The sequence below is a fragment of the Phoenix dactylifera genome, chromosome 15 (genome assembly GCF_051530095.1).
Source record: "Phoenix dactylifera cultivar Ajwa chromosome 15, Ajwa_hap1_PhDact_Kaust_v1.1, whole genome shotgun sequence".
Taxonomy (NCBI): Eukaryota; Viridiplantae; Streptophyta; class Magnoliopsida; order Arecales; family Arecaceae; genus Phoenix; species Phoenix dactylifera.
In genome coordinates, this window is record NC_143204.1 from 16,061,664 (window position 1) to 16,075,614 (window position 13,951).

The following is a 13,951-nucleotide window of genomic DNA, read 5'->3' on the forward strand; positions in this document are numbered from 1 at the left end:
CAAGTTGCTCATATACAGAATATGGCAACAAATTCACACTCGCCCCTAAATCTAACAATGCTCGCTCTATCCTAAAGTTGCCTATGATGCATGAGATGGTTGGGCAACCTGGATCTTTATATTTAGGGAGAATGTTGTGCTGCAAAATAGCACTCACATTTTCAGTTAAAAATGCCTTCTTCTTAACATTTAATCGGCGCTTAACAGTACACAAGTCCTTCAAAAATTTGGCATATGAGGGTACTTGTTTGATTGCATCAAGAAGAGGTATGTTGATCTTTACTTGTTTAAAAAGCTCAAGAATTTCAGAATTAGGTTCGAGCTTTTGCAACGGCTTTAACCGTTGTGGAAAAGGTGGAGGAAAAGGACATTCAACTTTCTCAGTAGAAGTTGGGACCTCAACTTTTTCTTTGTCCTTTTCATCGGCTTTGGGAGCATCAAAATTAGAAGTGACTTGCGGTCTCAATGGGACAGTCTGATTAATGATTTTTCCATTACGCAAAGTCATGATGCTTTTTGCATGTTCTGTATGCGAACTAGAGGGAGCCGTATTATTACTACCGTGCATTTGTGGGTTAGGTTGGGGTTGAGCTGGAAGCTTACCCTTCTCTTGGGTACTTAGGACGGTAGTCAACATTGACAATTGGTTCCTTATATCTTCAAAATTTCGAGTATTTTGAGCATTGATATTAGCTTGACCTTGTAGAAAAGTTTGTATGGATTGCAAGGTATCCTCGATATTTGGCTTTTGAGAAGGTGATGGTGCATAAGTAGGATGTGCAGGTGGAGGAGCTGAATGGTGTGACTGTTGAGGATGATCGTTTCTCCACCTAAAGTTTGGATGATTCTTCCAACCAGGGTTATAGGTATTCGAGTATGGATCGTTATAAGGCTTTTGGTAGGAGTTCATAGCATTTGCTTGATCGTGCAAGACTTCCTTGAATGCCGGTATGGTGGGGCAATCTGTAGTGGTATGACCCGACATATCGCAGATACCACAACACTCGTTTCTAAGCTCTATAGTCTTGACAGGCTCAACCTTCCTAAGCTCAATTTCTTCTACCTTCCTAGTGAGGGCTACCATATTAGCATGAAGATCATCCTCAGTTTTGAGGTTGTAAAGGCCTCCCTGTACAGAGCTAGTAGGCTTAGGCAAAGACTTGTTGTTTCTATCCCCGTTATCCCAAAGTTGGGCAGTCTCAGCAAGGGAATCCAAATATTCCCATGCCTCATCAGGTTGTTTTTCTAAAAATCTACCATTGCACATGGTCTCTACAAACTGTTTCAACTGTGGCGATAAACCTTCATAAAAGAAGCTAATGGTTCTCCAAGTTTCGAACCCGTGATGAGGGCATGAGAGAAGAAGGTCTTTAAATTTTTCCCAACATTCATAAAATGTTTCGTTATCTTTTTGTTGGAAATTGCTGATATGTCTTTTCAAAAAGTTGGTCCTTTGTGTGGGAAAGAACTTCTTCAAAAATTCTCTCTGCATATCTTGCCAATTTCTTATTGATCTAGGTCGCAAAGAGTTTAGCCATGTTTTGGCCTTATCCTTTAGAGAGAAAGGAAACAATGTCAACTTGAGGACATCCTCGGTGACATTTGGCACTCTAAATGTAATGCTCAATTCTTCAAAATCCTTTAAATGAAGATACGGACTCTCGGACTCTAACCCGTGGAACTTGGGCAGCAATTGGATTACCCCGGGTTTGATGTCAAAATGTCCTACATTATCAGGAAAAATTATGCATGAAGGCTGACTAGTCCTAGCCGGTTGTAGGTATTGTCTTAGAGTCATAACATGGGGTTCTTGTTCTCGATTGTGGTGACTCCCCGCATCTTCATTTAAATCAGCCATCTCACAAGGTGTGAGATACTGCGAAGGAATTTCAGGGGTATGTCCTAAGGGATGATCTAAAGTTGTACGACTTAATCGACCGGTGTCGTCCCTATTCCACTTTAGCATGCAAAATATTTTCCTCTTTTTTTTTCTTTTTCTTTTTTTAAAAAAAATAAAAAAAAATAAAAAATAAATATAAGTACCAACTAAAGTTACCCTAAAACGATATCCTAAAACAAAAATTTTATTTACAATCAAACATGCAACAAAACATTACACCTCAATTTCTAATGTTTTTCTTAAATTTCTAGACAGCTCCTAACTGGTTTGAAGAGGACACCTAAGCCTCCAATCCGGTCTAATGAACCGAGTTGACCAGGTAAGCTCCCAGGTAAGTGGAGGGGTCACGATGCGTTCGCAAAGGTCCCACTTAAAATCCACTTGCCTCGAACAGATGAACTGTCTCCCTTATAGGGACAAAGCTTGCCTAGACATCAACTAAGCCACAGAGCAAAATTGGTGCAACTTTCGGTGGTCTTCGTCCTATTGAGCTCGAATGTCCTTAGGGGCCAACGTCTAGTTGATTTTAGTTAAGCTTAGGATATTTATGCACTGGGGTGATTTTTGGGCTAAGGACGAGTGATGAAATCCCGACCTTATCTTTTTAAATGGGTTCAGCCCTTAAAATATTTTATGCTGATGCCTTATACTATATGCAACAATCAAGAGATTTTTTTTTTAATGTTTTATGACATGACATTAAATTTCATTGAATAGGTGATCAAGCAAATTATTTATTTATTTTTTTAAAATTTTATGAGTTGAAGTCTGAAATTTGAAATTTGAAATTTAAAATTTAAAATTTTTAAAATTTTAGGTTTTTCCTCTTTTTCTAATTTTGAATGATCACACTTGATCTTTTCTTAAAGTTATTTTTTTTTTCAATTTTCAATTATCAACAAGGGTTAATAAGATATGATAACAATAAATTTCTTATTCTAAAAAAAATTAAATGCAGAAAATTTAAAGTAGAAAGCAGCAAGGTTTCATATTAATCTGATGGTCTTAAAAATGTCAGAATGTCAATCAGACCGTTCAGATTATCGAACAATGTGTCTTGCACTAGCTGACCAAATTTGAGTCAAATTAGACGGCTAATTTCTATGATATCAGAGTTTGATGCAGACTGTGCAGGGAATTAAAAATAGTAGTAAAGATTTAATTTTTTTTTTCAAAAGAAAAATACTAACTACTAAGGTAAAAATTAAATCTAAAATTATACTAATAACTACGCCGTTCCCCGGCAACGGCGCCAAAAACTTGGTGCAAAAATAAAATTGTTCTCCCAAGTGCAGGAGATTCGCACAAGTAGTATAACTCGGAAGTCCGAGGTCGATTCCTCAGGGAACGATCTATGGATTATTAGCGTAATCTCAGATTAATTAATTCAGTTAATTTGTTGATTAAGATGATGTTTTGCAAATAGAAAACAAATCAGTACACAGAGAATTAAAGTATGGATAAATTAAGATGGAGTAGGGATCTGGAATCCCCCTTGATAATTTTGCATTCAAGAAATAAATTCTTCGATTCTTAATTAAAGATATAAATGTAGGATAGATTAAAGCATGGGATATATTTTAGGGACATATGAATCCTATTTCTAAGCATTTATCGTGCCTATTACATCAACGACAAATCAAATACTAAAGCGGTCCACATGTCGATCAACATAAACCATTAAAGAACTATCTACAAAATAATTATGCAAGAATCCATAATATATTGGAAATATAAATCTATAAGAATTAAAGGTTTAGAATTTACTTCAAAGATAGCAATACATCAAGGGTTCCTCCATCACCCTTCACCTAAAGGATTAGCCAGCCATCAACATCAAAGACTCTCCCCTGTTACTCCTCTCTCTATTTTTTTTTTTTTTTCTTTTCGGAAACAGGGCATCCCCTGTTTCCTTATTCTTCTTTTCCTTCAACCGCAGCAGCCGACTCCTCTATTCTTCCTTTTTTTTTGTGTGGGAATGAAGGACAACCTCCCAGCCGACCCCTCCCCCGTTTTATACAATGAAAACCTCACCAAAAAACAAGATTTCCTCACAAATTAAAACCAAAATTTCCAAACTAAAGATGCTGGAATTTCGCTGGGAGGAGGAGATCGTCCGGGATGCCCATCTCGGCTGGCAGCGGGATGCCTGATCGCCGGATCCGGCTGTGACGAGGAAATGGGTGCTGCAGAGGCGGAGGGCGTCAATCCGTGGCTGGATTTCGGGTTGGAGGTTGGCACGCGGACGTGGTTGGACGCGGTTCACGGACGCATGATGCTGGGAGGTGATCGCGGAATGATCACGGAAGATTGCTCGCGGGGGAGAAGCTTGGACGGACGCCGTGGAGGAGGCGGATGGCTGGGCGGTGATCACGGGCGTTGCGTTGCTTGATCCGGAAGCTGGGATTATGGGAAAAGAAGATGATGTGGGGTGCTGCTCGCTGGTTCCGCAGGAGAATCAAGAGGAAGAGGATGCGGTGCTTTGGGTGTTTTGGGAAGCTTCACGGGCGCTGGGATACGGGGTCGCACGCGGAAGGAGGAAGCTGGGAAGCGCCTTAAACGGGCGGAAGATGAGGGCGTTGATCGCAGGATCTGGATGAGGGGTTGCGGGAGATCAAATCACAGATCCGTTGCGGGGTTTTAGATCCTCCCGGATGATGAAATTAGACCCTTAGTGGATGCATCTTGCGCTGCCTCCGGATGCCTGCCATGTGTCCCTCGGGTGCAAGTGTGCTTGACCGGGTTCAATTTTGTTCCAGTGTAATCAAGCTTGAAGTCAACCAAATGCACATTTAAACTCTGATTTACGATAATCTGTGCCAAATAAAATATAAAATTAATGCAGCCCTTTTATCATTATTTGTTAGCAATAATATTAATTTAAGCAACGTGTATAACGCACTTTTGTGCTCTCATCACTAAGCTCTTCACTAGGGCTGGATGCAGCCCTAACAAAGGGACACGGGTTTTATGTATTTAATTTTTATATTCTTGGAGTTGTATGAACCCTCTTACTCTTAAATAAATATTTTTCTTTCATCTCATATTTAATCTCTGTGACTTTAAATATGATGTTCGTACAACTGTTTTTCATGATCACTGAGTGAATATAAAGATAATCCATGCTTAAGGAAGATGCAGTGTCCTGCCACCTTATTTTAGGGTAGACATTTCATACCTACTGAAGATGGGTTTTTCTAAAATTACTTTGGTGAAATTTTTATTTGAATGCTTATAGGGCTTCTAGTCAATTTGCATGTTAATCCAAGAATAAATTAAAATACAATTAACCCTTGTTCCAATGTTATTGGTGAATTCCTTGCCCTAGGTTCTCCCAAACTAATATCATTTTAATTGCATTTTTTTATTAAAATTTCTTAGTTTAATTTTCTTCACAAACTCTTTTTTTTAAATATTTTTAAGAAAACAACTATACCCCAATCCTTGTGGATCGATACCTGTAATCACTATCCTGCTAGATACGTGCTATTGCGTGGTCTTTAAACAAATTAGTTCAATTACAAGATCTTCAAATGTTCATCGACATCAAAGAAGGATAAACAAACTAACTAGCTAATGACTCTAGTACTCGCACTCTGCACCCATCCCATCCAAATCTATGCATCCTGCAACTCTGATTAAAAAAAAAGAAGAAGAGGGGGTGAGCTTTACAGCCCAGTAAGAGTCCCTACACATCCATGCCAACACAATAATAATATGAATTTGAAAACCACGACAAATCAATGCACATATCATAAAATCATATACCGACTATTAAAAGCTCGAATAATCAATATAAATATGCAAGTCAAATGTCAACAAAAATCCAGCCACTTAAGTGTGATACGTCATACGATATCTCAAAATCTTCAATTAATATTTTCAATGCTTTTTCTTTCCATTCTCTATTAACTTGATCCGGATCAATTATCTTTCCGACTTTGGGCTACATCCCGGTCATGTTTCCGGCCCGTGACGGGGTAATCGATAGTATCACATTTCCAACCTGTGACGGGGCAATCGATAGTATCAAATTTCCAGCCTGTGATGGGGCAATCGATAGTATCACATTTTTAACGTGTGATGAGGCAATCAATAATATCATATTTCCAGCCTGTGATGGGGCAGTCAATAATAACGAGATAAGCCCAAAGTCCTGTTCATTTAATCAATTCGCAAACACACATCAATCCCTTTTTCCACTTTATTTCCGACCTAAACTAACCATGGTCACGTTTCCGACCCGTGATAGGGCAATCAATATAACATGGTTAGTCTATCCACCATATGCATTAGTCCAAATACATAAGTGTAAGTTATGCTCAGGATTGTATCCATCATACTATCAATTACAAATAAATATGATCAAAATATGATTTAATAACATCATATCATAAGAACCACATTCATAAATCCAATTATGCAGGTGTAGGTTATGCGTAAGCATGCATCCATCATGATACCAATCACAAGCAAATACGATCAAAATATAATTTAATATAAAACTATTTTTTTTTCTAACTTATCTGAATCATAGCACATCATATATATATAGGTGCAAAAAAATTTATATCATGTAGGTCGGCGTACAGGAATCCTTACACTTTGTTGAAAACTCAGATAGACTAATCATCTGTCCTCACGGCGATCTATAAACCGGAATGCGCAGGACTCCTCTCGGCGTCCTCTCGTCCAATAGATTGTTCCCCTATAGAATCAATTCATCATTAAAATTATCAAAGATATATGACAATCTAGGATCCCTGTTTGATCCTCTAAAGGGTACTCTAAAATCTAGCATCCTAGGACTATCTAGAGTCCTCAAAGCAATGATCTCCCCGAATCCAAGTATAGAGAGAGAAAATATCAAGTGGGAAAGACTAGAGAGAAGAGAGAGAAGAATAATAAGGGAAAGGGGAAGAAAACTCCCTTTCTCTTTCTCTCTTCTTCCTTCTTCCCGATGGAACGGGAGAGGGTGCTCGGCACCAAGCGGCCCACGACCGGCAATGCCCCATGGTCGTCGGCCCATGGTGGTGCCGGCGACCCGGCGACGGCCGGCCGAACGGAAGGAGGAAAGAGACTGAATATAGGTTCGGTTTTCCCCATCAATCCGGTGGCTTCCCGGCCATATTTCCAAAGAAATAATGGCCCAAAGATAAAGGAGGAGGAGAGGGTGCTCACCTTACCTCCGGCGTGTTCCTCCGGCAAGATCGGCGGCGAACAACCCAAGTTCCTCATGGATCCCTTTTTTTTTTCTTTCCTTTTTCATTTGAACGGCGCTCGGTTGATGCCCTAGGATGAGGAGAAAGGGATCTTTTATAGATAGAGATTGATGCAAATTAGGTAGGATTTGATCTCCCTTTTCCTTTGTTTTTTTTTTTTCCTTTCTCTTCCGGTGGATTCGGGAAGCAATTGAAACAGGGGAGGGAAGACTCTGTTCGGGAGTCTCCCTACCGTTTCATGTGTCGGGCCGGCCCAAGCCCACCAAAACAAAATGTGGGCCCTTACACATAATGCATACTTTTGCTGCACATAGTGAACAATTTTTTGCCATTGAATTGGTTAGATGAATGTTAGGGCTTCTCTTCTTAATTCTGCATTCATGAATTGACATACATTACCCAACCGATGCGTATATAGCTTTTATTTTGGAGATGGGGTCCCAGAAGGGCAGGTGAGTTGCATCATGGATGAGTTTCTTTTCTCTGAACAAGAAAGATCGATCCAGTTTCTTGTGTAGTTCAGGAGTCCGGACAATCTCATTATATGATCACAAGTTTTTTTTTTTTTCTTTTTTCACTAAACACCTCTTAGATTCTACGACTGATATTAGCTAGCTTTCTAGCAATTCTTCCTATAACCTACTTAAGTTCCTTTTGATGAGAAAGATCATTTTATTGCAAGACAAATCATTCCACAAGGCTTAGACTATATCTATAAAAGGCTTACTCTATAGCAGAATAATGCGATACACTCTTTTGTTGCTCCAAATCCAAAAGGAAAGAACAATAATCCTATAAATGTACGTCAATTTTCCTTATGACTCATCTAGAATTGCTTCCCCTCAAATACCTGGCCAAATTTCCAGTTCGCAGGAGCCACGTCATCGGACTGCACCATCTTTCCATCGCTCGTTGTCACTCGAAATGACAGGCTTTGCCCGAGCAAGTGCCGTCGAGTCTGCCAGTTTTGGCCCCAGTTCCTGGTCATGGTTATCCACCCGGTTCTCGACCCCTTCACCTGCATGGCTTTCACGTCCCCGGCCCCTCCCACGTTATACACCAACACCAAGATCCAGTCTGGTTTGCCCTTGATCTCGAACCTTACGCCACCTTTCTTGATGCATGGGACCCTTCGGAACCGCACCGGGACGATCCCGGCGTGGTAGTCCTTGGTGATCTTTGTGAACATCGGCATCGAGAGATCGAAGTGCTTGCGAGGAGGATTGCACCAACCGCCATTGTTGCCCGGCTTGGAAGCATTCGGGGGGCAGAAGTTGGTGGCGGTGATGGTGATGGTCCCCGGCGCGCACCACCGGGGATCGTTGACGCACTGGAGCTGGAAGCATGCACCGCATGTGAGGCCATCGTTGAAGAGGGCCGTGCTCAGTGCCGCCGTCTTGAGGCCGTAGCCTTGCTTGAAGAGGTCGCCGTAGCCGCATGCTCCCTCTGTTGGTCAGTGAGGGATGATGGTAAAGAAGAGGAATAAAAAGCTTGGCCACCCAAAATTTATTCAATTGAGATGAATTACAAAGTCAAATTTGAAGAGAAAGCAGAAACAAGGAGAACTTAGAAGTATTCAGTTCCTCCAGATCAATCACACGAAGAATAGAGTAACAAAAAGGTATTCGGTGATGCAGTGAAATCCGACAATAAATAATGCTGATATTTATCTTCTATGTGCGCAGAAAAAATCCTCCTTCCTTATATTGAACTTATAATTAATCTTCTACCGGAGCAAATGGAAGGTCTTCCATAATTCTCTAGAAACTGACAAGGCTTTGTGATTACATAGAAGACAGAAATCATGTCACATTATTCAAAGATCAATGTCAATATGATTACTCTTTATTTTTTATGCATACTAATCGATGAGATAAGATTGTAAAGACAAGTTTACCATGTCAATATATGTAACCACAAGAAGAATGCATTTACACTCCTTGGTTAGCGTTTTCTATGATCACCACCATGATGAGAATACTTTTAGGAATGGAAACACATCCCTGTCTGCATGATATACATGTATATGCACCGATACTCAAAATTAAAAAATTATGAAGACAAGACTGCTGAAGCAATTGTGATCGAATAAAAAAAATACCCATGCATGGTCTTGTAGCACTGCTGAGTCAAAGTAGGTTACGTCTAGTAAAAAATGTACTCAGCCACCATGCTCATCAACTTCCTCATAGATATGCTATTTAAAAAATATGCATGTTAAAAATAATGTCTATTATGAAAATAATATGACTATAACAATAACTTTATCTCCCTTCCTCGGATCAAATACAAAAAATCAAATATTGGCTCGTGATTGCAAATATATTGATCTTTTTTGGAGCAAAACGGTGGTTATATATTGGACCAAGATTTTATATAAGGATAGAATGCATAAGCAATATATATTGAATGAAGACGATAACGCACGCATGGTTTCTTTGCCGCTCATGTCACCATAAAACGTCGCAAAAGCGTTATCCCATCCATTCTGGGAGGCCACCCCAGAGGCCATCAGAAACATAGCCATGCATGCAATGCAAGCAATAGCTTCTCTCTCTCTCTCTCTCTCTCTCTCTCTCTCTCTCTCTCTCTCTCTCTTTCTCTCTCTCTCTCTCTCTCTCTGTGTGTGTGGGGTGGTGGTGGGGCTCTAGCTTAGAAGGTCGGTATATATAGGCCAAGGCTGGTGGCAGAGGGGAAGAAATCAGGCTTGCACTACATAAAAAATAATTTACTATTTGTGCAGATAATTAATTAATAGCAAAGTTTTGATAGATTAAATTGGGATGCAGTGTTTAATTTGCTAAAATAAAGCAGTATATTAAAATAATAATTTACTATTTGTGTGGAAAATAAATTAGGAGAAATGATTTGATACATTGAATGGCGGTGTTTAATTTTGAATCTCCCGCATTAATTAGCTGCATATCTTGGATTAGATACAAATGTATGTTATAAATGGAATGTATTTAATAATTATCTATTTTTACTTTATGCATGTACCTGATTTTTTTTTGAGTGGAAATTTTTTGTGCATCACTAAAAAACTAAAACAAGCCATGCATAGAATTTTTTATAATATAATTTAATTAATTTTTTTTCTTCCACTAAACTTTCCAATCATGCATTTTTATTATCAGCACATTAATTGTTGGAAGAAATACAGGCCAGATTTTTTTAGTCTTCTACCACCTTGGATCATCTTGATACTAAATTGAAGTTTGAAACTTTTCATATCTGCAGAAAAATAAACAAGATGTAAATTATTAAAAATCTAATTTTAGTACTTCAAACACTAATTTTTCTTTTCTGAAGCAAATATAATCTAATTAATTTTCTATTTGCCACCACTAAATATCACGTAATCATGTCCGGATCCACACGTAGTCAAACTAAGAATCGGTGATACACATACACACACACATATATATATATATATATATATATATATACACACATATATAAATCATCGTTTTTTTTATACTATCGCTTAAAATTTTACAGAGGAGAGTGCAACAAATTCAATTTTACATACTTTATTCCATTTGGATGATTCAATCATCGAGTTACTAGCAGAATTCCAACGATCAATCAAATTTCATATAGTTGCAAAGTTTCATATGCAACTTATTTTGGAATTGTTGCTGGAAATTGGACTCGGAGGCGACCGTCGGCTGAGAAGGAGGAGCTCCGGTGCTGGAATGGCAGGTGGCGATCTGTCGGCGAGCGGCGTCCACCGGAAGACCTGCAACAAGCCGGTGGCCAGGGTTTCCGGCACCGGCCCTCCGATGCTTAAGTCAGAGGGGACTAATGTGTAGAGAGAGGGAGGAGATATGTTTTCTGAGTTTCAGAATCCAACCCCCTCTAAGGAGGAGGGGTTTTTCTTTTATAGAGGGATACAGGTGTACCTACAATGTGGCGGGGCGAATGGGTTACCGCCATGATTGAGCACGTTGTCCGAATTAATGCACGATCGTGTGAATTATTGCGTTGCCGTAGGAGATCAGGCCGGAGCCAGTGGGTCGTTGTGGCTGATCGGACGTAGCCGAGTGAGTCAGCTGTTTGCCATGAAGGGCTTGAGATTCGTATATGGTATTAATTGTTGAGTGAACCGGAGATCATCAGAGGCCATGCGCATTGATAGTTGAGTAAACCGGAGATCAGCAGAGGCCATGCGCATTAATGGTTGAGTGAACCGGAGATCAGCAGAGGCCATGCGCATTAATTGTCGACGGTGGTAGCAGGGCATGGTCCCTGGTCGAACTGCAGAAGGATGTGACCGTAGTAGGTGGACGGTAAGGTCGAGCTTCCGAAGTCGAGCTTTCGAGGGAGATCAGGCCGAGGTCGAGTGTTTGGATGGGGCGTCTCGGAGTCGAGCGCCTGGTCGAACGTCGGGCCCGGCCGCTTGCCTTCGGGTCGGACGCCCTTGGGTCGGACACCCTCAGGTTGGGCGCCTTCAGGCACGTGATGGCCATGCGCCCATGTATTTCGGGACAACTTGTTTTCCCCCCAACACTACCCTCCGACTTCCGGGTTTGAGCCGCTTGCGAGCTCGGATGCGGAAAGTAGCTGTCTTTACCGTATCAGTGTGGGCCAGAAAGTTTTGAATTATTCCGGCGCTCCGCATGCTTTGAGGCATTCTTAATGAGAGAAGACGGGACGACGCCTTTTCACCTTTCGAAGCGGCCTCGCATCGTGGGCTTATGATGGGGCTCCACGATCCGATAGGACGCCGCCTTGATTCGATATTCAAAGCGTTGATCTAAATTGGATATGCCGTTTCGGTCCCCGGGGCCGACATGTGGCACGATCTGGACGGGAGGCGGGATCCTGTCTCGCTGATTCGGGCCGTTGGAGAGGTCTATATAAATCCTAAACTTGGCCCTGAGGGCTTCTATTTGGCCGCCGTTATTGTTGCTCCTTCTCTCCCTATCTTCCTGTTCTCCAGCTTTTTCCGGTGACATTCTGAGGCATTTTCTGGCGATCGTCCCGATTTTTCTCCTTCGAATCGTTGACATTTCCGGCGGAAGTTTCAGTAGGTGCCTCCCCCCTCGTTTGCTCAAAGGTTTTTTGCTTTTTTTTTTTTTCCTTCTTCTCTTTCATCTTTTCTCTAGGATGGGTCGTGGTCCGGACGAAGTCGGATCCACTCTAAGTAGGGAAGAGTTAGAAATGACCGACGAGTGGTTCTTCCCTGAGTGCAGGTTCCGTCTTGAACCCACGGGGTCGGAGGATCGGGTGACGAGGCCTCTCCAGGTCGGATCGGATTGTACATGGAGAGTTGGAGACACTCTGGGCCGGCCTGCGGTCCCCCCTCCACAAATTTTTGAACGAGCTCCTGGCGACCTATCAGCTTGTCCCAGCGCAGCTTGTTCCGAACGCGTGGAGCACTATTGTAGGTTTTTTTATCCCTTTGCCTTTTGCACGGGATCCCGACCTCGGTCAACGTCTTCCGACATTGCTTCTTGCTGAAGTCCAATCCGGGAGATGGAGAGTGGCTTTATCTTGCCCTTCGGGGCGGTCGGTCGCTCTTCCGAGGTGGTCCTACATCCATTCATGGGTGGAAGGAGAAGTTTTTCTTTTTATCCTCCGAGCTTGCGTGGGGGTTCGACCCCAGGTGGGGGGCAGGCCCGGCTCAAGACCGCCAACAAGCTCCCCAGAATTTTCGAGGCCGAGCAGAGGATCCTTGACGCTCTTTGTGGTCTTGAGGAAAATATTCTTTTGAATGACCTCGTGAGCGAGGATTCTTTGGTCAATGTCGGCTTGAGCTCGGCGCACCCCTAGGGTAAGGGTGGTTGTCGTTTTTTGCCTCGTTCGTCTTTGATGAGAGCACAAAAGTGCGACCTACATGTCACCTAAATTAGTATTATTAATAATCGATAATGATAAATTCACTGGATTAATATTATATTTGGGTTTGACACAGATTTTCATAAATTAGAGATAAAATGCACATTCAGTACAAATTTGACTAAAGAAGGATCCCTTCCCAGATCCGACCCGGTTGAAGATCGGGTCGGGTCCGAGTCGGGTTCGGGTCCGAGTCGGGTCCAATTTTTTTAGGCTTATTGAGAAAGAATTTTGGGCAAATTTAATTTGGCCATATCATAACTATGAGGTGCTGGGTAACCCATGACTTGAAAGACTTGCAATAGACCTCCAGTCAGAACAAATGATCCGTGACGAACTGAGTCCGTCCGTTTACAAACCAAATTTCACATCACACTATTTGTTTTTTTATCTATATGACTGAACTTGGTGTCTCCCAGCTCCCATATCAGGAGGGCCAAAGATCGCACAACGCCGAGCCATCCCATCTGCCCACGCGCATCTCCTCCTTCATTCCGTGATCAATCTCGCGCTCCCAGCTCTTCCGTGATCAACGCCACAACTCCTCCGCCTCAGCCCGCGCCTCCTCCAGCCCGTGGTCTAGCACGAATTGACGCCCATTCCCCGCATCTCCCATCCACCAGATCCACGGATCCATCTCCTCCGCGATTCCTCCCAGCAGCCAATTCACAGCCGTGATCCAAGCTGCAATCGAGCCACTCGCGTCCACGTCTTCAATGCCATCATCCCGTGGCCAACCCTTCATCCGAATCAAAGCAATGCCCGTTTCTCCTCCCAGCCGTCCACGGATCACGCCATCATCGCCTCCTCGGTGATCCCTCCCATCTCCACCTCCTCCGCCGCTTCTTCCGCTCCAGCAGCACCCGTCAACAAGCATCAAGTCGCCGTCTCAGCCAGCACCTTCTCTTCCTCCACGCCATCAACGCGATCGAAGCCAGGACGGCCGCGTCCACAGTGCGCCTCCAGCCGTCTGCGACCCGTTCCC

General features: G+C 42.2%; 1 protein-coding gene and 1 non-coding gene across 2 annotated transcripts; one reads left to right on the forward strand and one right to left on the reverse strand.

Annotated features, from left to right (window-relative positions):
• Nucleotides 1-1,337: 1,337 nt before the first annotated feature.
• LOC120106343 (small nucleolar RNA R71) lies at nt 1,338-1,446 on the forward strand. The gene has a single exon (XR_005508519.2). It is a non-coding gene; the product is annotated as a small nucleolar RNA R71 (small nucleolar RNA).
• A 5,814-nt stretch (nt 1,447-7,260) lies between these two features.
• LOC120113241 (expansin-A23-like) lies at nt 7,261-9,834 on the reverse strand. The gene is made up of 2 exons (XM_039134084.3): nt 9,550-9,834; nt 7,261-8,568 (listed from the first exon to the last, which is right to left on the reverse strand). Exons 1-2 carry the CDS (start codon nt 9,647-9,649, stop codon nt 7,949-7,951), a joined length of 720 nt encoding a protein of 239 aa, XP_038990012.2. The 5' UTR covers nt 9,650-9,834; the 3' UTR covers nt 7,261-7,948.
• Nucleotides 9,835-13,951: the final 4,117 nt, after the last annotated feature.

What these genes read in the sequence shown, in the direction of transcription:
- LOC120113241 (XM_039134084.3), bottom strand. Translation starts at nt 9,649, where the DNA reads ATGGCTATGTTTCTGATGGCCTCTGGGGTGGCCTCCCAGAATGGATGG. An exon ending in GAGCGGCAAAGAAACCATGC is followed by an intron (nt 8,569 to 9,549) that starts GTGCGTTATCGT and finishes ACTGACCAACAG; the next exon opens with AGGGAGCATGCGGCTACGGC.